Below are 23,696 nucleotides of genomic sequence, written 5' to 3' on the forward strand. Positions count from 1 at the left end.
GGGAGGTAGAGAGGGAGACAGAGAGTCAAGGAGACAGAGAGAGCAAGAGAGACAGTTGGAGATGGAGACACAGACAGAGAGACACAGAGATAGGGAGGTATAGATACAGAGAGACAGAGAGAGGCAGAGACATGGAGACAGAAAGACGGAGGCAGACAGAGAGACAGAGGCAGACAGAGAGACAKAGGGAGACATAAAGACGGAGGCAGACATAGAGACAGAGGGAGACAGAGGRAGAYRGAGGSAGMMAGAGAGACAGAGGGAGACAKAAAGACGGAGGCAGACAKAGAGACAGAGGGAGACAGAGGGAGACAGAGGGACAGAGGGAGACAGAGGGAGCAAGAGAGACAGAGGGAGACAGAAAGACAGAGAGGGAGCTGCAAGCTGCAAACATCTGTTTACGTGCCTCTGTCTTCTGATTTTGACAAAGAATTGTTCATAAATTCTAAAAATATTTAGCGCTCTGCTACATTCTTGCTCACATTAATAAATATATTCTTTGATTCTGAAAACAGCAGACTCATGTTTGTTTGTATTTAACCTTTGTGATTGCATGTTTGAATCAATTAATTTTACTTAATAAATAGCATTGCTCCTTTGCATGTTTAAACAGCCCCCTGAGTTACTTCATCTTGATGCCTGGCCTGGGTGTCAGATTAAAAATGTATAATATTACTCAATACTCATACTCATCAGTAATATATATATAGTATACATAGTAATATATACATATCCCACCCTGTGCACATGCGTTCTGTGGTCCATGGTGGAGGACATTTTTGTAGAGAGGAAGGTTACAGTCTCCTCAAGGCTGCGCACACATCTTACTGCCTGCCGCCATCTTTAGTGTGTTTGGTGGACTCTTAACGTCACATGCTTCATACACGTCATGGCTTTCCATTAAACTTCGTCACATCTTGACTTTTATCAGAACTTCAGCTTTCCACCTCAGCAAAGAGTAAAAATATACGTTTTCGTAATCTTTCTAGTTTTTCTTATTCATTTTCAGCGTTTCCACATAAACACACGTATAGACCGTGTTTCCTGTTAGTGACCAAAAACAAATAGAACATTTTGTATAAAATAACAAACATTAGAAGTTACACACTTGATTTGACTAATTCAGGTTGCTGAAGCCTCAAATGATGGGTTTTTTCTGAATATTGTTTTGCACAGAACACAGATTGTGGATTTCCCCACCACTGATATTGAAGTTTCTTTAAGACGGGATTCCCTTTAATGGACAGAAAGAACAACTAAAGAGAGTAACAGTACTGTCAACGCACACCTGAGTGTTGTTTTAAGACGACCATGAACAAATGTGAGCCTTTCCTTTAATGGTGTCTTACTGCAAATATATCGATCACACAGCAGATGTTTAATTAAAAAAAGTAGCACTTGCATATTTATGTTTGAAGGCACAAAATGACATGTACTCATGTTCCTCTTTTGGACCAGATAAAATTACCTTTTAGCTTCTGCTGTATTGCATAACGAGCCTTTCTCTCTTGGTCCAACTCGCTGCACAAAGTGTCTATCCAAAAATAAAAAAATGGTCAAAAAAGGAATAAAAAAAGATATTTTGTAAAAGAAGCTGTGAGCTGCTGCGTTGCATCTGAAGCAGAGGAGTGTAATGTATGCTGCTTGCCCCTATGGTATTTAGAGTGACCCCTCTGTGTACTTGAACCCTGTATTTAAACTACTGTAACATTAAACCAATCCTTTAACGGTGGCATTAGTTGCTGTCTACTGCATGTAACCGATACAGCACTACATAATGGTCTGTCCATTCAATTTTCCAGAGCATGATTTAGAAGAAAAATAACCTTTGCAAACAAAACAATGTGGTTTCAGTTTCACCTTCTGACATCTGATCATTTACTCAACTGTGGGAGAGTAAAAAATATGGCGTTTACGGGAAAAGGGCTGGACACAAATCGCCAATATGTCAATATGCAAGTGTCACTTTTCATTTCTTTTTTAGTTCAGAGGCTAGTTGGTTCAGATTGATTGGCCTGATGTGTTATTTAAATATTGTTTTTTTTGTGGCTTGAATTTTTCCCCCCATAAAGTTAAAGAGCATTGATCTACATCTGCGTTACAGTCATAATCTAAGGAGGCACAAAGTATAGAGAGAGAGAGAGAGGGAGACCAACCTCGAACAATCTGCAGCTGCTGGACCATTTCCTCTCTGTAGGACAGCTCACGCTTCATTTGATCCTGAAAATTATCTGAAGAGTACCGAAGGCCACATCAGATGGAAACTCGCTGACATTGTAGGGGATAAATTCAAAGACACATTCCTGGATTCGAAGGATAAAATGTAACCGGCTCTTCTCCTAACATCTAGGCTGCGAGCACAAAACACATCCCTCTGTGACTTTGACTCACTTTTGTCCTACCTTTTAAATGCTGAAATTCTCTCTCCAACTTTTTCCTCAACTCCACTTGTTCCACAAGCTGCTTCTGCAATTCCTCTGCAAAGCCAAAAGCCAAAAAAAATAAAAAATGGTCAATTTCATCACCAACTTCTTTTCATCTGCTGCAAGGAAATGTCATTATTCACCCTCAAACACTGGGACAAAGCCCATCTGACACCTACAGGACTTCTGAATAACAAGCAGGGAAGTGCTGCAATCAGAAATCATGCACCATCACCACCGATAACAACAAATATCTGCAGAAATCACAAAAATGTAACATTTTATTCTCTGTCCTCATCTACCTCGCACCAATTTGATTCCACTTACTATGATATATTTTGAATTTCTGCACATAAAGATTTATGTCAGCCCAGTAAAGCGACTTCAGGTGCGTTTACATCCTTGATAACACCCATTTTGCCGCTTTGCTCTCGCTTGCTGCCACAGTAATTGCTATGCATTGCCTGGAGGTTGAGACGATGATAATGGAGTCCCGGGGTTTTTCCAAGCGTTGTAAAATAATTAGCTGCCGTGCCTCGGGGTTATGGCTCTGTTCGTTAAAATATTAATAGCCTCTAAACGATTTCCTCTTACAATAATAAGTCAAAACTCCCACATCTCGTGATTAAGTGGTTAACAACTATGGAAACACTTTAGGCCTACAAAATGTAAATTCACATTTTGTGATTTCGGCACGTCATTTTTAGCAGGCCGTGGGCCTTTAGCTGCATTTAAAATGAGGTGGAATTCAATGTTTAATATTAATATAATACATATATTGTTTTTTTTTCACATTTGATAATTAAACAACTCTGGACGAAGGGTCGAGTTTAATTTCGGTTTATAAATTCTGAAATTCAAACTAAAATCAATTAATTGTCTTTATTTTAATTAAATAAAAAAAACAATAGGAATACATATTTTTTTCTCTTACATTTAAAAATAAAAAAAATAAATAGCTTAATGAAATGTAGTGACGATGTCAGCAGTCTAAATGCTTTATAAATATATATTTGTTTGCTGGCACATTACAAATCAAAACAGGAATAATTGCTGATGATAATTAATATCACCTGCTCTCTCTTTTATTTCCTTTTGATCCCGAAAACAGCCTCTTACCTTTAGCCATGGTCTCTAGGTCTCTTTCATGCACGCTGATGTCGATGCGTAAAGCTCCATCGGCTGCACACAAAAACAACAAAACACGTTAATTAATTATGCTACAAACAAGTCATATATTACAAATATATCACGAAGGGCCTCTGGTGAAATACAGCGAAGCAACTACAATATATCAGAACGGGTGGATTTTTAAATCAAGAATAATGAAATGTAAAATCATCAAAAACAACCTTGTCTGTCCTTTTGCTCCTGGTAGGATGTTGCGTTGCGTTGGTTCTGTATTTCAGACACGTGATGAACACCTAAACATAAACAAGCCACAAACATTTGAACTGGAAAGGGGCACAAAAACGCCCCAATTTGCATTAATAACAAAACCCCAAATTGACTAAATAATTACCGTTGGATCTGCGGGGGCTGCTCGAGTGCTTCGACCCAAACGACGAAGGCTCGTTCAGGAGCACGTGGCCGTCCTTTTCATGAGAGTACACCTGTAAAATGAAGCAGACAATCGTGTTTAATGACGCAGGCCAATTATATGTCATTTACTGCAGTTCTTCACAGAATCGAGGTTTTTCTTCTTCAAACAAACCAGCAGCCCTGCAATTTGTGAAGCTGTTGAAGGTTTTGAATTCAAAAACACTTATTTGGAGGTAAAATAATGTCTTGTAATTGAACAGATACACATAATTTGCTTTAATGAGAATAAATAAACCAGGATAAATTAGGGTTTTATACTTTGATTACCCTAATGTATGTCCATTTTTGAATGTTGCTCCTTATTGATCTTTTTTCTCTTTGACTGAATTTAGAGGTTACCATAAGTCTTGCTGCCTTGCCAAATGGCACTTTAGCACAAATTTGTATTAACCTTTACCCTTAATATATATTATGCCTATCAAATATATAAATTGTTTAATTCCAGACCAATTGATCCTGATTACATTTTTATCGGCCTCGTTTCATATTCTCCACAACTGCGACAATTCAACTTCCCCCCACGGGCACCATTAAAGTTTCATTTAATCTAATCTTACTTCATGAAGAGGAGAGTCATTACGCATCCGTCTGTCCTCATCTGATGACCCAGTGTGCACGGAGTCCTCCGGTGATGCTGCTGCTGCGGGGCTGGAGGCATCAGGCGGCTCCTGGCTCTCCTCAGCACCAGAGGAGACCCGGTCCGGTACAGGGGAGTCATGATGGCCCCCTCCCGGCGAGATCTGGATCAGTTCCTCCTCGTCTTGTCCCCGATTGGACTCCACATCTACGTCCGGGTCCTCGTCGTCGTCCACCACGCTGTCTCTGTCCGGTGATATCGATCTATAACTGGAGCTCTCGCTGATAAAATCCGGGGACAGGTAGCCAGGGCGCACGCCGTAGCTGTCCCGGTTGCCGTAGAGTTTGGCGATGGTCTCCGCGTCTTTCACCACGGGTCTGAAGGCCGAGATGTAGCCGATTTTCCTCTGGGGCGTCTCGTCCCCCGACTTGTCCTCGTCGTTTCTGGTGGAGGAGGACTGGGAGCTGGAGCTGCGCTCTCCTCCGTCCTGCTGATGGTGAGGGTGGTTGGTGTCTTTGGGTGTGTTTGCGCCGCGGTCGCTTTGGTCCGATAAGTCAAGGTCTCCCTGCCGGACGCCTGGCAACTCCGGAAGTGGTTTGGGTGGAGACCCCGAGTAGGGGGGCAAGGGTAGGCCGCCAGCTGTAGGCCAAAACATAGGGAAGGCAGGGTAGAGGGCGTCCTTTCCGCCAGGCCAGAACACACCGGAGACATTGGTTTTGCTCGCATCAGGCACACCGTCGCTCTTTTTCTGACACAGCCCATAGCTGGGGAAGCCATAGGGGTGATGGGGGAACAGGGGTGGGGGGATTTTCTGAAGCATGCTAAAGCTCTTGCTGGGCACAGGGATGACTGGGTAGGTCCGTGCGCCGCTCGCCAAACTCAGGTTATTATTTCTCCGATCCTCGTCGCACCGTAAAGTTTTGTGAGGGATTTCAGAGGAACTGGTTTGGGACAGGCTGGACGAGGCCTGCGATTTCATCGACGAGGACATTCCCGACCCGCCCATGGGCAGAGTCCTCTTTCTACTCCCCCCGTTAAACATGGCCTTTACATCCTCCCAGGCGTGGTGAATGTCATCGGATTGTTTTTTGTCCGTCAGTTTCAGGTGGCGTCTCCACGAATTGAAGTTGGCCGCGTCCGGCTGCAGATACTTGGACTCTGAGGTGCGGTGAGAGTGGAAAATGAATTTATTCGGGGAGAAATACATGTTGCAAAAGCTGCACTTGATGCACTTCGCTCTGGAGCTGTTGTATCTGGCGGGTATGAAGCTGCCCCTGGAGCCCCAGGCGCAATCGTGAATCACGTCAAATGCGAAATTTTCTGGTAGCTTCGGGGGGCTGTGCGCTCCGAGGAAGGACTTGCAGAGCCTCTCGGCCTCCCGTTTGGTGATCATGCCGCAGCGCCTGGAGGAGATGGGCATGGCCCCGGCGCGCCGCAGGAGCTCCAGCTGGACGGGGGTGCACTGCACACAGGTGATGCCCAAAGCGACCCGGCGGTTGTGTATCTCGTTGTAGCTGTAGTTTTTCAGCAGCGTGTTAGAAATCTGCGCCAGGCAGAGTCTCTCCTTGCCGTCTATGACCAGACATACGATTGGCACCCCGTACAGGGCGGTCTCACTCACTTGGTTCGGTTTGAGGGGGCTGGGCCCGGAGAAGCTCGCTGCATCCTGCTTTGAACTGGGGGAAGAGCTGGCGTCTCGTCCAGCGTCTCGAAGCTGGCCGGGCATCGACTCCATCCCTGGAAGCCTGTCAATCAAAGAGACAACTGGAGTGAGCCGGGGGGAATGTTTGACATTATTTAGTGCATCATTTTAAATCATTTAGCTAGTGACAAAAACAATGTTCCTAAAAGACAAACAATAAACTAAATATGTTAAAGAAAAAAACGAAAAATATCGTGTTCCCCAAATTCCAAAATGTGAAACTAAATATCATCAAATATAAATGATATGAGGAAAGTTTGCATGATAACAATTTTTTTAAATAAATTTCAGGAGCTGTAGCAGTTATATACCTGCTAACGTTAACTAGTACTAATATAAATAATAATAATTTTAATAACAATGCAAATAATAACAAAGATTTAAAAAATAATTAAGAACCAACATCCGGCTTTTGCATGAGGTTATATTGAAAAGTGAAACCAATGAGACGTCCTGTTAATCATTTCTCGTATCGGTTCATTCCTCCGTGGATTGGGCCTCCTCTCTCAAGTTAACCGGGTTCCTGCGCGGAGGCGGATCTGCTGCTCCTCTTATCTTCAAAATCGGCTCAGTCACTTAAGGGGCAACTGCTTAAGGGTCTCATAAGAACCTTAAACGCGGATAAGGACAGAAGGAAAATGCAGACTGAGCTGCGCCAATACGCTTAGCAGAGAGGAAAAGAGCAACTAAGCTGCTTTCCTGGTAATTACACAGATCCACGAGCGCGTCTTCGCGTTGTTTATAAAAGACAAGCCCTATATATAATTAAAGCTTCTGTGCCGATTAGCCTCAGCCAGTTGCACGGAACTAGGTTGAAGCAGGCCCGTCTCAAGTTCACCTGCATACTTACTTTTTGCATCTCGTCAGCACGGAGGCCGCTAAAACACACGTAAACAACCCGCTTCTGCTTTCACTATTATTATTATTTCAAAACAACTGACATGAATAAAACTATTAACCAGTAATCGATTAACCAGTATTTGACGAGTTATTATACAATTTAGAAATTTCAAAGAGCGACTGCACAATTATCATGACTTCTGTCTAAATTATGATGAATAAAAAACAACATACCTTTCTCTCCTAAAAAGACGACACTCCACAAAGGTTTGGGATGAAAATAAAAAATAATTGATAAGAATAAATTGATGGTAATGCAGGCTCGAGGAGTCCAGAGAGGTACTATGCTACAGACAAGAAGGTCTGACAGGAAACTCTGAGCTGGAGTCTATATTTCAGTTAATTTCGTGCAGCAGGCTGGACCTCCATCCCGTTGGATCCTGGGGAGGTGAATGGCGTGTAGACAGGAAGCACATGGCACCTCTCTCTCTCTCTCTCCCTCTCTCCGCCTCCCTCCCCCTCTCTCTAAGACGTGCTGAGCTGCTGCACGCCAGTTTTGATAATTCACAAATTTGCAGCTCTAACGCACAAACATGATCAGAAACAGAACAGGATCACGCCCCATGCTGACCCCAAAATTAAGAAGCATTTTTGGCCCAAGACCCATGCATGAATATATTTGTTAGCCTATAGGCCTATAAGTAAGAAAAGAACAACATATAGTCTTGGAAATATCTTCGAAAAGACATCAAATAGAGTGAAACAGTGATGTGTGTGACCCTCCAGGACCCCATGCTGGTCTGCACTGATGATGCAGAGTGTGTTTTAAGTTCGGCTGTCATCATTTCACCTGCTGTATTATTTCCACCGCAGCGGGAGCGAGCCGACAACCAAGAGGCAGCGCGAGTGGCATTTTAGAGGGCAACAAGAATGACAAAAGGCCCGGGTTCATTTATCAAGTTACACGACCATCTGTTAGGCTTCCACGACCGGCCACGGAAATCAATCTGAGGCCCGAGTGAGAGAGGAATGAGAAATGAAGGACAAGAAAATATAACAATATTTAAAAAATTTCGTGCGTCAAATCATGAGGCATTTTAAGATGTTTTATGTTTGTGAGTGAATCTGGGATGAGCTGATGATGATGGTGATGATGATGGTGATGATGCCTCAGGCCAGATTATCTCTCTCTCTCTCTCTCTCTCTCTCTCTCTCTCTCTCTCTCTCTCTCTCTCACACACACACACACACACACATTTATCTAGAAATACATTTAAATAATCAAGCCATCTGTATATATATATATATATATATATATATATGAAAATGTCAGTAATGTAAATGATGACATCAAGCCGATAGGCTGTCTGTGAATACCTTCATTTATTATTAATTACCGGATCGATTGGCTGATCGCTTAACCAAGATGATGCCTCGTCTGTCCCTCACAGAGAGAGGTCTCGATACCTGCAGCAAGTGGACAGACAGACAGACAGACAGACAGACAGACAGACAGACAGACAGACAGACAGACAGACAGACAGACAGACGGGGTGTAATAAGTGGAGGGATGAATGGAAAAAGAGCCACGCCTTTTGAACATCATGACTCCACCCTTTCCTGCTGAGTTTCTTCTACCTGACGCTTTCCCCTCATGACTTGGTTGATGCACTAAAGTTGAAAATGGTAATACATGCGGGTTCCCTATCAGATTCTCTCCATGGAATAAACCCAGGAAATATTCTCCTTCATCCTGTCTACAACTATGGACTGATAAGTCAGCCGGAATATTATTGCATATATTTTGGTGTCAGATATTTTGGTATTGGAGCAGCACCTAAATACAGAAGATACAAGCGGGCGCTGACAGGTTACAGGACATATGATGTCATCATATAAATTTGTTAAATCTTTCTGTGCTCGGGTCAACTTTTAATGTCCCTCTAAATACACATTACAGTTCATATAAAATAACATATTTAGGGGTTTGTTTATATTATGTGTTGATGCTATTTAAAAAAAAAAGACCCCATTTTGTTATCTGATATTATCAGTTAATTATCTATATCAATATCAACCAGTGTTGGTTTGGGGCTGTGTCATTTGTTTATTGACCTTTATGAGCTGTTTATGTGAAAGTAAAAAAATATGATTTTTATTTCTGACATTTTATTTGTTATTTCTAATGAATTAGGATACATTATCAGCACTTAGTTTAAAGCAATGTTTCATCTTATTGACTGAAAGTATAATGTTTCCCTCATAGACAAGATGAAAGATGAAATCGTCATACTTGAGCTGCCTCAAACAATCAAAAGGAGTCAAAATCACATCAGTATGTCCTCACTCCTGCTGAAGGTTTATGACAGAACCGTTGCTTTTTCAATAAACCTTAAAAGAGCTGCTTTTGTATAACTTCATTCACTTACGCACCTGTGTTCAAGATGTGCTCTGATAAAACAATATTCACTCTGGCTTGTACAACTTTCTACATTTTGTCAATAAAGCTCATGAAAATACAAAAAAACGATAATGAATCATAAACTGTCCTGCTGACACAATTGGTGTATTTATCCACTGCTGAGAATAGTCCCCAACAAATTAACGATTTCCTCCTATTTAAATGAGGTTTGCACAGCTGTTTCAGGAAATTATTTATCCTTTTTTGAAAATCAAAATATATATTTGTGACCCATTTAAAAAGGCTACGTCTTAGGAACGGATGAGTTCCGTAGACGTTTAGGGAAGTCACTGGTTTGGGTGTTTCGTGGGATTTGATAATAATAACAAAATATAGAACAACATGCCAGCAGAAATCAAAAAAAAAGAAATAAAGAAAACATTACGTGTATTTTATGTGGGCTGGGGGAATAAGGGGGGCCAGTGAGTCAAATTTCACCGTGGACCCCAGAATGTCTCAGACCGGCCCTGCCTTCAAACTGACAGAGAGGTTTTACATAATCTGTATTGAAATATAGGGTTAAGCTGCTAATGTTAGGGTTAGGGTTAACTGTAAATGCATAAACACACATGTTTGGGAGTGTCAAAGAAGACAGAAAGAGACACCAGAGAAATAGCAAATAAGGACGTTTTTGGACTGTTTATGATGAATGGAGTGACACAACAGACAGAGTGTGTGGGTGTGTGTGTGTGTGTGTCTGTGTGTGTGTGTATCAAGCCATGGAGTTCGCATGAAGCATCATCAGCCTGTGCAGCCTGAGCTCGCCAGTTTTACCTCCCTGCAATATTGATGCTGAACCTGATCCTAAGCGCATCCTCTCCTCTTTCACCACCAAGAGGCTTCCCCTGCAGCCCCCGCCAATAATTACAATGTTATACTGTAATTATTCCTCTCTTTTTAATTATTTAGACCGCCGACTTGAATGCAGCCATTGTCGCTGCTTATTCCGGGGGAAACGTGAGCTGTCGTGGCTGGATCAGCAGCAAGGAGTTTTTAATTAGACATTTCAGCAGTAATTTTAGGCGAGCTCTTTATTATTACTGTTGGATACAAATTACCCGGGCCTCATTGATATGCGCTCAATTGTTTAAACAAACCTTTAACCTGAAACATTAATGCGCTTCAGGTTGAAGTCATTAAGAGTCCCAACTCACCAGGTGAACCCAGACCTGATGGATTATTTAACACGACACTGAATGCCACTGTTTTTTTTATTTTATTGTATTGGAAATAACGTTTAATAAGCGTTTGATTTCTTATTGAAAGAGTGTAGCTTTAATCATTTTTGACAGACAGAGTGGAGACTGTGTGGACAGCTGCATAAATAAAACAATATGACAAAACACTTCAACTCAGTGAACAAAACATCACAAGAGAGACGTTCTTATCTCCCTAATGAAACGTTGGGTATCTTTATTTTGGGATATATTATAAATGTTTGCTCACTGTTAATAAACTAATTTAATTTCCTTTTTTTCAGTGTTTTATGTGCTGTTCTATAGTGCATCTTCGCCCTCTGTATGCAAAAGACTTTGCTAAGTCTGAGAGGTGATATATAAATATAATTTTCTTGCTTCACATTCCTCTCAATAATTTGCAGAATCATAATTATTACTCTCTACAAACATGCCAGTGATGCAGTTTATACTATAACTGCGTTCCCATATGTGGATTTACTTATTGATTGATCGTCTTCTCTGCAGCTTGAGATCAAGTTCAAACCTCTTATTTAAACGACTGTCACATCACTTCCTGTGTTATTGTCCCATGCAAACATGTAGCCTATAAACAATGGGAAACAACGTGTTTATAGGCTTTTGTCAAAATATAAAAGTCCACTGCAGGAAACACCAACAAAACTGTATCCGTGTTAAAAACAGGGTCTAATAAAAATAACACCTTTAAGTGTAAAACAGCCAACAGGACTGTGTGTTTTAATGCCACCGATCAGTGATTTATGATGCAAACGCCTGCGTGTGATTGCAGCTGAAGCGTGACCCTACTTTTCCGCAGCACGTGTTTCATCTTGTTAAAACGTTTATTTCCCAAACACTTGCATTTTGTCAAATGATGTAAAAAGATAAATCAAGACCGCCTCAATCAGGACAGGTTTAATAACAGCAGCAATTGAGGCCAAATGTTTTATAATTAACAGTTGTATCAGCACCCTATAAAACCATGACCCCTATAAATCCCATTTTAGAGACCAATCAATCCTCCTCTTGGACTACAGGGCCTATTGATCCCCTCGCTGCTAAACGCTTTCTCTGTATCCCTTTTTGTTTCCAGTGAAAAGAGCATTTCGATTACACTTTTTATTGGAGGAAGGATTCCGCCGAGAGGAAAGCGATGGCTTGAAAATTAAACGGTGACATTTTAATTACAGGACATTGATAAAGGGATCTGGGTAATGGCTGTGTACAAGCCGGCCACTCATTGTCCCGCCTGATGTGCTAATCAAGTCGGACTGCTGAGGAGAAAAAAAAAAAAAGGTCATCGGCCGATACAAAGCAGAGACGCGGCTCGGTGGGAATTTGGGAATATGAAGGTGCCGGAGTGCCAGAAATGAAGACGCATCTCCAAACAAAGCGCGGTCAATATCCCGGAGAGAGGCCCGCCAGATGAGATCATGGAGCGGCCACGTTTTCATTCCAGACATATTATCACTATAGGTCACGTGAAGCACAGCCATAGATCATCTGATGCCACAATTTACATGCAACAGAAATCATTTGTGGCGGGGCAGAGCTGTCACAACACGGACTGATCACCATCAATGTGCATGTTAGCGCAATCAATCTGATCGGCAGGTTAACGGTCAAGTTATCATGTTAGCTTTGTGAAGTAATACCAGACGCCAGAATCTTACTCAATGCGTTTGCAAGGATTTTTATTTTTTTTACAGAACCCTGAGACCCAGCCAAACCTGCACCTGCAGACACTAATGTGTGAATTGTGGTCTGAGCCTTTCCCTTTCTGTCAGGTTTACACATATAGTGAATCCCTCACTTACAGTAAAATAAAAAAACAACTAAATATATTGCATTCCCTTTGTGTTGCCTAAAATAAAAAGATGCTGACTATAAAAAATATGTTGATTATATTTGCTAGAAAGTAACACATCCACTCCTATTTTCCCCCAAATACATCTTAAAATAGTACTCACATGTTCTGTGTACGTGGAGACAGGTCAATGTTATTCTTCCTCCAGTTCCTGCAGGTAAAGACATCTCTAATCCCTAATGCTACTCCACTGCAAGAGATGGGGGTCAAAGTTTAGCTGAAGATAATATGAGGCTTCAGGAGTCTGAGCTAGCATCTTCCAAAGTCACAGTCTGTTTGGTACAAGTTTGCATCCTAAAACCTTAATTCTGTTGTCTGCTGACTTTTCCTCTCACACCACAATGAGGTTCCCATTGGAGGCCTTCAGTGAAATGTCTCAACAACTGTTGGATGGCTCACCATGACATTTGGTTCAGACATTCATGTCCAGTTCAAGATGAATTTTAATTCATCAATCAGGTTAAAATTTCAGTTTGTCTGCTGTCTGATTGTGAGGTCAGGCTGATCTGATATCAGCTCTTTGGCCTGAAGTTTCTCCTCAAAGTTCTCCTCTCTAACGGGTCTTGGGGTAGATCAGACGTCCTTCATCAGACGTCCTCCATAAGACGTCATTTCCAACTTCCGGTTTCGGTTCAACCGGAATCGAGGACATGACAATTAAGAGACTTGGGATGTACCCTAGGTACCAAGTCTCTTATTTGTCATTTCCTCATTTCCTCGGGCAACAACTTCCGGTTCAAGCGAGGATCGTTTCCTCGCTCCTGGCTCGAACCATATTGACGGCCGTCCCAAAGCTCTTATTTCTGCTCTGAGGAGCCATGAGTGAGGAACAGACTTCCAGGAAGTGTTTTAACGGCCGACACGCCCCCTCATTGTTCATCAGTCATGTGATTGGACGCTGCAGCCGATCGGACTGACGAGATTTGTTTTCAACATGTAAACAGTGAATTCAACATCTGGTTTAAATAAATGTTCATTGTAGACTGAAGAACAAGAAGACCACAAACAACTTTCTTCATTTATTAGAAAGATTTGTGTTTTCATAATCTGATGTTTCCCTCAATAACTTTTATTATGGAAACAATTAAAGTCAGAGGGAGCTGGAGAGACGAAACACTTTTTACATCATTTAGCATCATTTCATTCAGTCACGTGAGGCTGTTCATTCCTGATTGTCGGGTTTGATGAGTTTTATCATTTAAGAGAAACAATCATATTCTGGGTTATTTAATATCGACGTCACAATCTGAATTTGAAAACGTACAGACGCAAATAATTCATAAATAAGACGATGGCATTCCGCCGGTAGAAATCGATCCTGCGCTTACAAACAGAACACACACAGTTTATGAACAGACTACAGAGAGAAACTTTTGATTAGAAGTGTTTTGCTGCCATTTGGATCAGTATTACTCCGTCCTTTATGTTGCTAAAGAACTGATTGTACCTCTTTACATAGTGTGCCACTGACATATACGGCAAATAGGAGCTGTGGTTTTGCTTATGAAAATGCAAAAAGGAACAGGTTTGTCGTCAACGGTACTGGTAATAGCAGTTTAACAACAATGCTGTGGAAAGTGAGACTTCTTCTCCGTTTAAGAAAGATACAAAAATGTTCTCTCTTCGACAGACCATCATAAGGAGCTTTACAATGCTATGTTTCTTAAGAGCCTCTCATTGGCGGCATGCAGGTCGATACTTTAGGACAACTCTCTTATTGATCCGGCAGCAGGTGTCCAAGGTTGTTTTTTTTTTTTTTTTAAAGGATACAACAATAAATGTGACAAAAGCTAAATGATTTCCTGCCTGGCTGGAGTCTCAGCGCAGGGTTTCGACAGATGCTGTACTGTGCACTATAGGGTCGAGCCTGCACTCACCAACCTTTAATAAACTTTCTCAAACATGAAACACTTTTCTGGGACGTTGGAGGCAGTAAGTTCACACAGTGTAGAGGCAGTTCTCTTTCCCACCGGAGACTCTTGTCATGAGGGAAAAAAAAAGAAAAAACAAAAGGGAACCACAGAAATACAAGGACGAGCAGCATTCTGGCTCTCAGCGGTTATTACTGCCTTTGGTGTCCCTCAGAAGAATAATTGGGGCTTACATTGCAGTGTGAAAGGGGTCAAAGGGCAGGTAAAGTATCTGACACAGCAGGAGGATCAGTGAAGGTAACCTCAATCACAGAATCATTTTATTCTTCACCCGGCTTTCATTTAAAGATCTAATAAAGCGGGCAATTAGTTCCTGCATTATAATTTAACACAAAAGTATAGACGAGCTTTGAAACACAAGTTGTCCTTCTGCTTTCTGAGGCCTCTTTTAAAAAAAAAAAAAGTTGATAATACATACAATACGACACGGCACTGATTGGCTACATGCTGCTTACTTGTGCGTCAGGGTCCCGTGGGTTGAACACAGCTGCATAATTATTAAATCCGGCTGCCTGTCAATACACGTGTTGCTGCATTCAGACAGAAACTGGTATAAATGACATCGTACAAGGTCTCTGATTGAACAACAAGGAATGACTAACAAGTAACACAATAACGCTGTGAAGGCCACGAGTCTCTATGGAAGACCAGAAAGGTCATGCGTACAAATGAGATTTGTTTATTTAAGCAGGAAAATGATTCTATGATCTTTATATTAGTTTGTTTTCTTGGGATCACAACTTTGATAAAATACATTATCTGAGAAAAATGCAGTAATTAAACACATACTGTAAATTAACCATTGGTTGTGCTTCAGAGTGAAGAGATGAGCTGATGGGACATGAAAACAGGAAGACAGAAATGTAATCAACTTCTGCAGAATATATGAACTTTTACCAAACCTTACATTACCCGACACTAGTAGCAGCTGTTTAAAAACAACAACCTTAAAGTAAAAGCAGCACACATTAATAACCAAGAAAAAGGCAGATGTTAATTAAAGGTTGACTACGCATAATTAAGAAATGCAAATTGTAATTGAACTCAGGACAGCAAGCTGCTCACAGGTTTGGGTCATTCTACGGCAAGACATGCAAATGTCAAACTGTTAATGAAGCGACCATCATCTTTCTGTGTAAGTCGTGTGAAGAGTTGGGCCTATAGGTGTCTTAAGTCTTTTTGTAATTTTAATGAAAACACCATCAAGCTGGCTGTATGTACTTTACACTCAGGTGCCACTTTATTAGGTACACCGAGCCAAAACTAAAAGGCCAACACAACAGTCCTGCAATAAAATCTGCTGACACGACTCATGAATCATAACCGTTTGATTTTACTTTGTTTCAAGGCTGCGGTTTGACAATCGTGTTCCACCAGCACACAAAAAATAACTGAAACCAACTTAAAGATCACTTTATAGTTTCTCATTTGCAGTCAGACTTCAAAAAATTTGACAAGGGCCGACCTTTTTTGAAAAAAAAAACAAAAACAACAATCTGATAAATGGAGTGAGTGTTAGAATGAAAGTCACCCAGATCGCACAAAGTAACTTCAACTTCAGAGGAATCTATTTGAAACATCCGGGATGGAAAAGAGAAAAAGCCTGAAGGTCATTATGGTGAGCACGTAAACAGAAATACAAAAAGAAACTTCAGTAGTGCAGAGTGACGGAAAAACTTAACCTCATTGTTTTGTGTCAACGTGAAATCAGCTTTACCTTCAAAACTAAATAATCCACATAGAGAAACAGACTTCAATAAACTGCATAAATGTCAAATATACCCAAATGATTATGTTTAAATACTTTTTATTCTATTTGTGCATTGCGGTTGGAATATGTGCCGACACAGATTATTACAGAAAATGCCACAATAAGTCAGTAACATCACAGCAATAATATTTCTGCTGAGTCCAAACACTGACTTCATGTTTCGTGGTTTAGGCAAAAACAGGAAAAATAACAGGTCGAGCTGAAAGTAAAAAAATAATAAATATTTCCACTTCATATTTAAAAACCACAGGCATTGAGTACATGTCCAAACCATTACAGATGTGTCTGAGCTTTTGGGGAACAGCACATCTGTTCAGAAAAAAACAAAAAAAAAAAAAACTTTTTGGTTTCATTTGAGTTACAAGAATACATTTAACATTGTTCGTCGGCAGCCAGTGGCCACTACACACTCTTCTCGTTTCACACGTATTTACTAGTTTTACCAGACTGCTAAGTAATTATAGCTTCAGTTACATTTAAGGCAAACTTAATATGAGGTGGACGTCTCACAGAAGGGTTAATTTGACAGTTAGATAAATATAACTAACAATATACGGTATGTATATAAAAGGTATAATGTAAAGTTCTTCAACTTTAGATTTTCGCCAAATTATCAGTGACATTAATGTCTTTATGAAAACGAATGGCATCTTGCACAGTCCTCCAAACAGTTAAGGTAAAAGTATTTGTATGTACATCGAAGTAAAAAGGCTTATGCCTCAATTTCAGGTTTCTGGGGCAGAAATGATGGCAGTGATAAAAACTGATCGTCACACACAGCGCCTCTGACTGACTGATCACAAAATGTATCTGAACTGCTGTAACATAGTGAACTGTTGGGATATGGAAAATGATTTGTTAAAAAAAAGTTAAATATATGAAATTCATTAAGAAATCTTGTCGCAATATGTTCTGGGCACTTCCAGTAGAGGGCGCTATAAGACGTTTATCTCTCATATCGTTACACGTTAAACTACCGCCGGGTTGATGAGTCATCCTGCAGCCTGAACCGATACCACACACTTCATTTTGGTATTGGAAGTCTTATGGTTTCTGTAGTGACTGATTCCTGTAACTAGCCACTCAGCTGGGTGCGGGAGAAGATCGTGTTCCTTACTCACTACAACAAAGAGATTCCAGGCTTTTCGCACTTTTGGGTGAGGTTCCCCTTTAATTAGCATTCACAGATGATATCACTTAGCTTCCTGGTCTCCCTCTGGTGTGTCTGGTTTGCGGTAAAAAACGTGCAATCTTCTGAGGAAATGGGCTGTGGATTTAATGGTCTTGGCCAATCCAACTCTTACATGCTAGGAAGTTATCCACCGTCAGACCTCTGAAGTCCTTTGGTTATGATGCAGCGGTCCACTTTAAGCTCTGCCACCATCTCCAGATCCAGCAGCCATCCTGTCCATTGTTGTGAGAATGTCTGGGGAATATGGTCGTCCCAGGACATGTTTTTTTCCACACCTTTCTTGCAACAACAGGTTTGGTCTGCAGCACCTCATCACCTTTCTTCGATTTCAACTGCACTGGCACAATCGAAAGAGTACAGTCTTTGTAAAACCACATGCCTGAAGAGATACTAGTGAACTATTTACTGCGATTTCCTGTGGTTTGTGAATGCTGTCTTTGTCCTGTATATGTAGAATAGTTGGGTGTTTTAGATTGCATTCCTCACAGGTCAGACGACTGATGCATTCCTTAGTCATGTCGCTGGCCTTCAAACATCCAAAACAGATTCCTTTTCCTTTCTGAAATTCAATTTTCTCCCTTTGAGAAACTTTATTCAGCTTTGAACACCTGGATAATGGATGCGACTCTTGACAATAAAGGCAGGATTCTGAGGATGACTCCTTAGTTGTTACAGGCGGCTTTGGCGTCTCGTGCACTGTGGGCTTAGGAGTTACAGTTTGGTTGGTAGTTGTGATGGTTGTTGCAAAGCTACGTCTTTTGATGTTATCCCCGGGTAGCGGTTTGCTCCTATTTATAGCCGTTATTAAGGTGTTTGGTCGTGCATCGGAAATATCGCCAAAAAGTGGATGAGACAAGATCTTGACTTGCTTCTCCAGAGAGTTCACCATATCTGGGAACACGGCCCTGTGTTTGAAGTCCGATTTACCCGTCCTTATGGTGCACAAGGCTTTTGGTATTTGTAGTCCGATTAGTATTGACCAACCACATTCGAGCAGGCGTTGGTTGAATGTAGTCCATGTGAAGAGCAAAACAGGCAGAATGCATTGGCCAGTATGTATTCTGTGAACCCACCGGCTATCGTCGGACGATGATTTAGCTTTTTATTGGTTTAAAATGATCATGTAAACTTGTAGTTGTACACATCTCTCAAATCCATCTCCACAACCCAAGTTGCTATTCTGACTGTAAACAATGAGCAGTGCATGGCAAATTAAGTCTTGGTCGAGATATAAGATGCTTGATAATCAAAATGACAAAGAAAAACAAAAAACGACCAACTAGCTTGGTCATAAAAAACTACAAGAAATCTTGAAGACTTACCAAATTATGAATGACACGATGGATGCTTGATTGTTCTCCAAACAACAAATGTGTTCTAAGTTTCGGATGATTTACAGTTAAAAGGCCGGTGAAAATCAACCATCCACGTGTCTCCTTGTCCTTAAAGAGGACAAAAGCGCATTGAACAGTGTGCGGAATAAACTCCTCATCACATGTATAATAAACTGCTGCTTTACGCCTTTCCTTCTGCGCTGATATACTGCAGTTACATTCGTTTCCAGCGATATACATCGTGTCCCTGTAAGCTGCGCGTACTGTGCCTTTGTAGAAGAAGAAATGGCCTTTAATTGCACTTGAGCTCAACACATTTCAGCAGCTGCACCCCAAAACCTTGTCAAATTAACCCATTATGTTCGCTTAAGTCATGAGAAATACATACAATTCACCATTTGGGTCGTCAGTGGTCTTTGGCGTTAAGCGCTGCCTTTATCAGCTGATCTCATTTGGCAATCAAATAAAAAAAGCATGCTTTCTGTAGCACGACATATCTTTCTCAAGTAAGGATCTACTGGTGAGTAAGTGGATAAAACAGTAACTTAGAATATAAAAAGTGTTGGTTTATTAAAGATATGGTTTCTGTTAAGTTTCTTTTTCTTACTGAATTCTAAGAAAAACAAATATATTTCCTGAATAACAAAACGGAGAACTGCTTCGGCACAATTTTCTCTCCACCTGTTCATTCAGTGGCATTCAACGTCAGGCTATAAGAGAAGAGAAGAGTTTAAAAACGGGTTCAAACGGAGAGAAGCCGGCTCCTCCCGATGAGTGAGAACAATTCATTGTTTGGTCCGTACGCTTGAGAACCAAGAAAAGGTGCATGTCAATATTTCCTTGCACTCTAACACTTCAGAGCTGCTTCAACGTTATCGGTACTGGCGGCTTGTTGTTCACTCAAACACTCCTTGAGGAGAGAGGCAGAACTTTCTATCCACTTAATAACCCGACTTCACAACGTTAAGGAATAAGTGGATACAAATGTTCTAGTCCAGGAATTAAAAAAACAGTAATAATTGGGGGGAAGTAATGCGGTGTCAACCTAAGTTTGCTGAGGTAATAAACTACATCACTGGAAAAACAGGCACACACACATGGACAGTTACTCACAGGTAAAGACCGTAACATTCACCAGAGGGCTGTCAACAAGACGGTTATTTGAGATACCGTTCCGCAAAACAGAGCCTTACTCTGCCAGCGTATTGCAGTATATGCTTTTAAGACATTTATCTCCACTCACCAGACCGCAATGTGCTCACGGCATTTCTATATATTCCCGAAAAACGTGAGGACGAAGCTGCAGATGGAGACCCACGTTAGAAAGAAAGCGCAGACCTCTCTAGGATGCGGAGAATAAGTGCAAAGTTCAAAGGACGTGAGCTCCTTGTTCTCCCTGCGCATGAGTGCTGTTAAATAAAAACAATACTCACATAAAGCTTGTAACATCTAGTGATTTTTGTCCATGTACATCGAGTCACTTGTACAGTGCATATGGACGTACTTGACCCTGAAGCCTTTGATAAGTGTTCAAGGTTTAGGATTAAATGTCCTGGTCCATCATTGGCGGACAGCAGGAGGACGTCAGACGTGTCCCTGAGTCTGCTGAGCTCGTCTCTCCTCCAGACAGCGACAAACCCACATCGACACCACCTCTGCATTACCGTCGTTAAACTGTGTGATGAAGGAATGATCCTGAAAAACAAAGAGGTCAGAGGTATTCAGAAAACAGCTGACAGAGGAAGTTTGGGTTGAATTTGTCTTATATAGAAGAAATACATATTCAGAAGAAAATTTGTGCATTTAAAAGGTTTTATCTGCAAAACTTGGATTTGCCATACTGACAATAAAAAGTTATTTCTAAAGACTTGTATGACACATTTTCAAATTGAATGTAATGGCATGAAAAGTAATATCCGTTTCCGAATCCGTTTCCGAACTGTCCCAAAGTACCTCCTACAACCCTACTTCAGCACATCTGAACTGTCCCTTTAAATGCATTGATGAACCAAATAAGAGCTTTTACTTAAAAGACTAATTAACAATAATCACCTTCACTCAAGTGTTTGGATTCATCTATTGAAAAATCATTTCAGTCTCCATTTACAATGAAATAAACATTTCAGCATTAAGAAATATCTGAAGCCACTAATCTTTATGTATGACCTTCAGAATAATTGTCATCCAAAATGGAAAATAAATGGACTGAAGTGGCCGTAAAAACACAAGTAATGAGCTTTCTCATAAAACACTCAACAAAAAAGATATTCCAACAGCTATCAAAAGAAGTTTATACCTATTCAGCAATATAATGTTTTATCATCTAACAGATTGGAGCCACAAACATTACTATGCCTTTATGTGAAGTGTTCGGTTTAGTTCTACTTGTATAATTATTCTAAACCACGAATAGAGAAATAATAATAAAAAACAAATAAACTACACAGGTACATCATTAAACCCTCTTAAATATTCATGTCCAACAGATTTGGTTTTAAATGCTTAACGTTTAAGTGATGGCTTGTCAGGGCATTCTAAAGAAATATCTTTGCAGTTTAATGATGTAGGTGAGTCATAACGGGGGTAAAATGAGCGTTCAACACAGCAACACAAACCATCTTTGTCCACTATTTAAAAATAAAAAGCTTTTGCCTCCGACATTAATTCTTTCATACGGTCTTGATCACAATCACTCCGTCAACAGTGACAATAAATTAGCTCCTGAAAACCAACAAACGTGTGGCCAGAGTCTGCCGAGTTGTAGCTCATCAACTTTGTTAAATGCTGGCAGTGTTCACTTGTTACCGCTGCAGCACAGAGACAGAGATGTCACATGTGATATCTCTGCGACAACAGTCCCAATCACCGGCCTCATCTGGGGGACTTTGCAGACCAGAGCCCGAGGTCGCAGAGGTCCCACGGGGGGTCAGAGGTGAGAGGCGAGGAGGTTGTAAATGAGACACGTCAACTGAGGCTGACCATGAATTTTATTTGTGGTGTCTAGATGTCCAATTAGATAAACAACGCTGTGGCTGGCCAGTTTAAATGAACTTGTCAACACTGATTTCCACGATATCTGTCCTTAACAACAAGAGTCTGTCACTGTTAATGGGAGTTCAGCTCCAACTGAAGCTGGCCAGACACTGTGCATGCTATTTATTAATCTCGTACGTTGTGTTAACTCACACTGTTTGAATCGGGCCTTTCATGCTCACACTGTACGCATCAATTGACCCCCTGCTGCTCAGACTGACGACAGTATGGAACTCCGGGTCGGTTTTGTCCGGTGACATCTCATATAAAGTTAATTCGACAAGACGACGACCTTCTCAACAGTGTTGAAGGAAAGGCAGAAAGGCAGCATGACTTTGTGCATACGATGAACAGGAAGTAAGAGGAGAAATGAGGAGCCCCAGATGACTAGAAGTTGCAGACAATATGATCGGTTCGTTCTGTTCTCACAGCACAGACTCAACGGTTTTAACCACAACATGGAAAATACAACTGCACTGATATTTATACGATAAGCACAGCGGCCATTGAACCAAGGAACGTCTCAAACTGCAAGACAGCCGACTACAATTTTGGAGATGCAAGAAATCCATCTGATCCAGACTTTTAAGGCAAATAATCAGTCGTTACGACTTGTGTCCTCCCTCAAAATGCACCACAAACTACAACCCAATCAGGAAGGAATTTGGCCTGATTCTAAAGTTGGTTGGAAGCGACCAATTTTGGGCTAAAATCCAGTTTAACCTGAACAGTGTCTGCCTAGTTTAAGACATTGACAAAGATTTTGGCTCAGTTATTCGGTGCCTGCCAGGTCAATATGAGAATAACTAGAGATATATTGGTATCTGTGTAGATGTTAACCAATAAGTGACGAGTAATTGCAGGAAAGAATTATTAAATATCTGTTTTAAAACAGCGTACAATGTTTTTGGCCATCAACTCCTGAGGAGAATATCTGTCTTTTAAGGGACTCCACTTTGTTCATCAGCTGGACGTTAACGTGGTCCGTCTGAATTTTGGTGCTGGAAGTGATTTCAAAGTGAACGGTGTTGTTGTCAGCTGTTTCTTCAACGTTAAAATCCCCCCCAGCAACACCCAAACTAGTGCACACAATGTAAGATTAGCTACAAAGTAGGACACACTGGCAGTGACGGTCCACTTTCTTCCTCCTGGGATCATTCCTGTCTATTTGCGGTTACACTGGAAAATATGCTAAACGGAAGAATATGCACAGTGTATCAAAATAAAGTCACATGAAGGGTGAATACATTTGTGAGTTATTGTGGTAAATCCACTTTGTTTCACTTCTGCTCTTTCTTTTCTCACTACTGTTACTTTTGACTGTGATAATACAACCCCCACATGTTTGGTCTGGTGTAGATCTATATTTTAAAGGAACATGTTAACACATTCCAGCGTGCTCTAATCCTGCACAAACTGTAGAGATTGTGAAGGACTGGGGGGAGCCCCATCAATCCTGTTGTCCTTCTAATGGGCAGCTGGGGTTAACACAGTCTGAGGTTAATTACTCTCATATCAGTGTGTGTGTGTGTGTGTGTCAGTATGAGACGGGTGGAGTGGACGCTCCTGGGTGCCCCTATGTGCTGAATACCCATCTCATCCATCATTCTTCCTTGCCTCTGTAGAGAGGGTGCAATACAGAAATAAAGAAGGAAGTCCTGAAATCCAGCGCTTCACCTCTGCTCCAGAAATTAACCCCCGATAGGCCAGAGACAACTGCTGGAATCTGACCTGGATGAAGGTGCTTGGCTCATCATACACCCCCCC

At 41.1% G+C, this 23,696-nt stretch overlaps 2 protein-coding genes across 8 annotated transcripts in view; both read right to left on the minus strand.

The window, feature by feature from the left end:
* The window catches only part of LOC116384072 (SKI family transcriptional corepressor 1 homolog-B-like), a 10,421-nt gene extending 2,142 nt beyond the window's left edge, over positions 1–8,279 (minus strand). For 2 of the 7 annotated variants that reach the window (XM_031848410.1, XM_031848409.1), the window contains exons 1-7: positions 7,379–8,279; positions 4,583–6,347; positions 3,946–4,036; positions 3,776–3,847; positions 3,543–3,605; positions 2,403–2,477; positions 2,157–2,231 (exon numbers count right to left, since the gene is read on the minus strand). In XM_031848410.1, coding sequence (XP_031704270.1) covers positions 2,157–2,231; positions 2,403–2,477; positions 3,543–3,605; positions 3,776–3,847; positions 3,946–4,036; positions 4,583–6,337 — 2,131 coding nt within the window. In that variant the 5' untranslated portion in view covers positions 6,338–6,347; positions 7,379–8,279. The other 5 variants (XM_031848406.1, XM_031848407.1, XM_031848408.1 and 2 more) reach the window with 5 other exon arrangements.
* Positions 8,280–17,864: 9,585 nt separating this feature from the next.
* map2k5 (mitogen-activated protein kinase kinase 5) overlaps positions 17,865–23,696 on the minus strand; it is a 50,306-nt gene continuing 44,474 nt past the window's right edge. The window contains exon 20 of the mRNA XM_031848770.1: positions 17,865–20,591. Within this exon, the coding sequence (XP_031704630.1) occupies positions 20,481–20,591 (111 nt within the window). The 3' untranslated portion in view covers positions 17,865–20,480. The remainder of the gene's footprint in view (positions 20,592–23,696) is intronic.

The sequence above is a fragment of the Anarrhichthys ocellatus genome, unplaced genomic scaffold, assembly GCF_004355925.1.
Source record: "Anarrhichthys ocellatus isolate YVR2014 unplaced genomic scaffold, GSC_Weel_1.0 scaffold8, whole genome shotgun sequence".
In the NCBI taxonomy this organism is placed as follows: Eukaryota; Metazoa; Chordata; class Actinopteri; order Perciformes; family Anarhichadidae; genus Anarrhichthys; species Anarrhichthys ocellatus.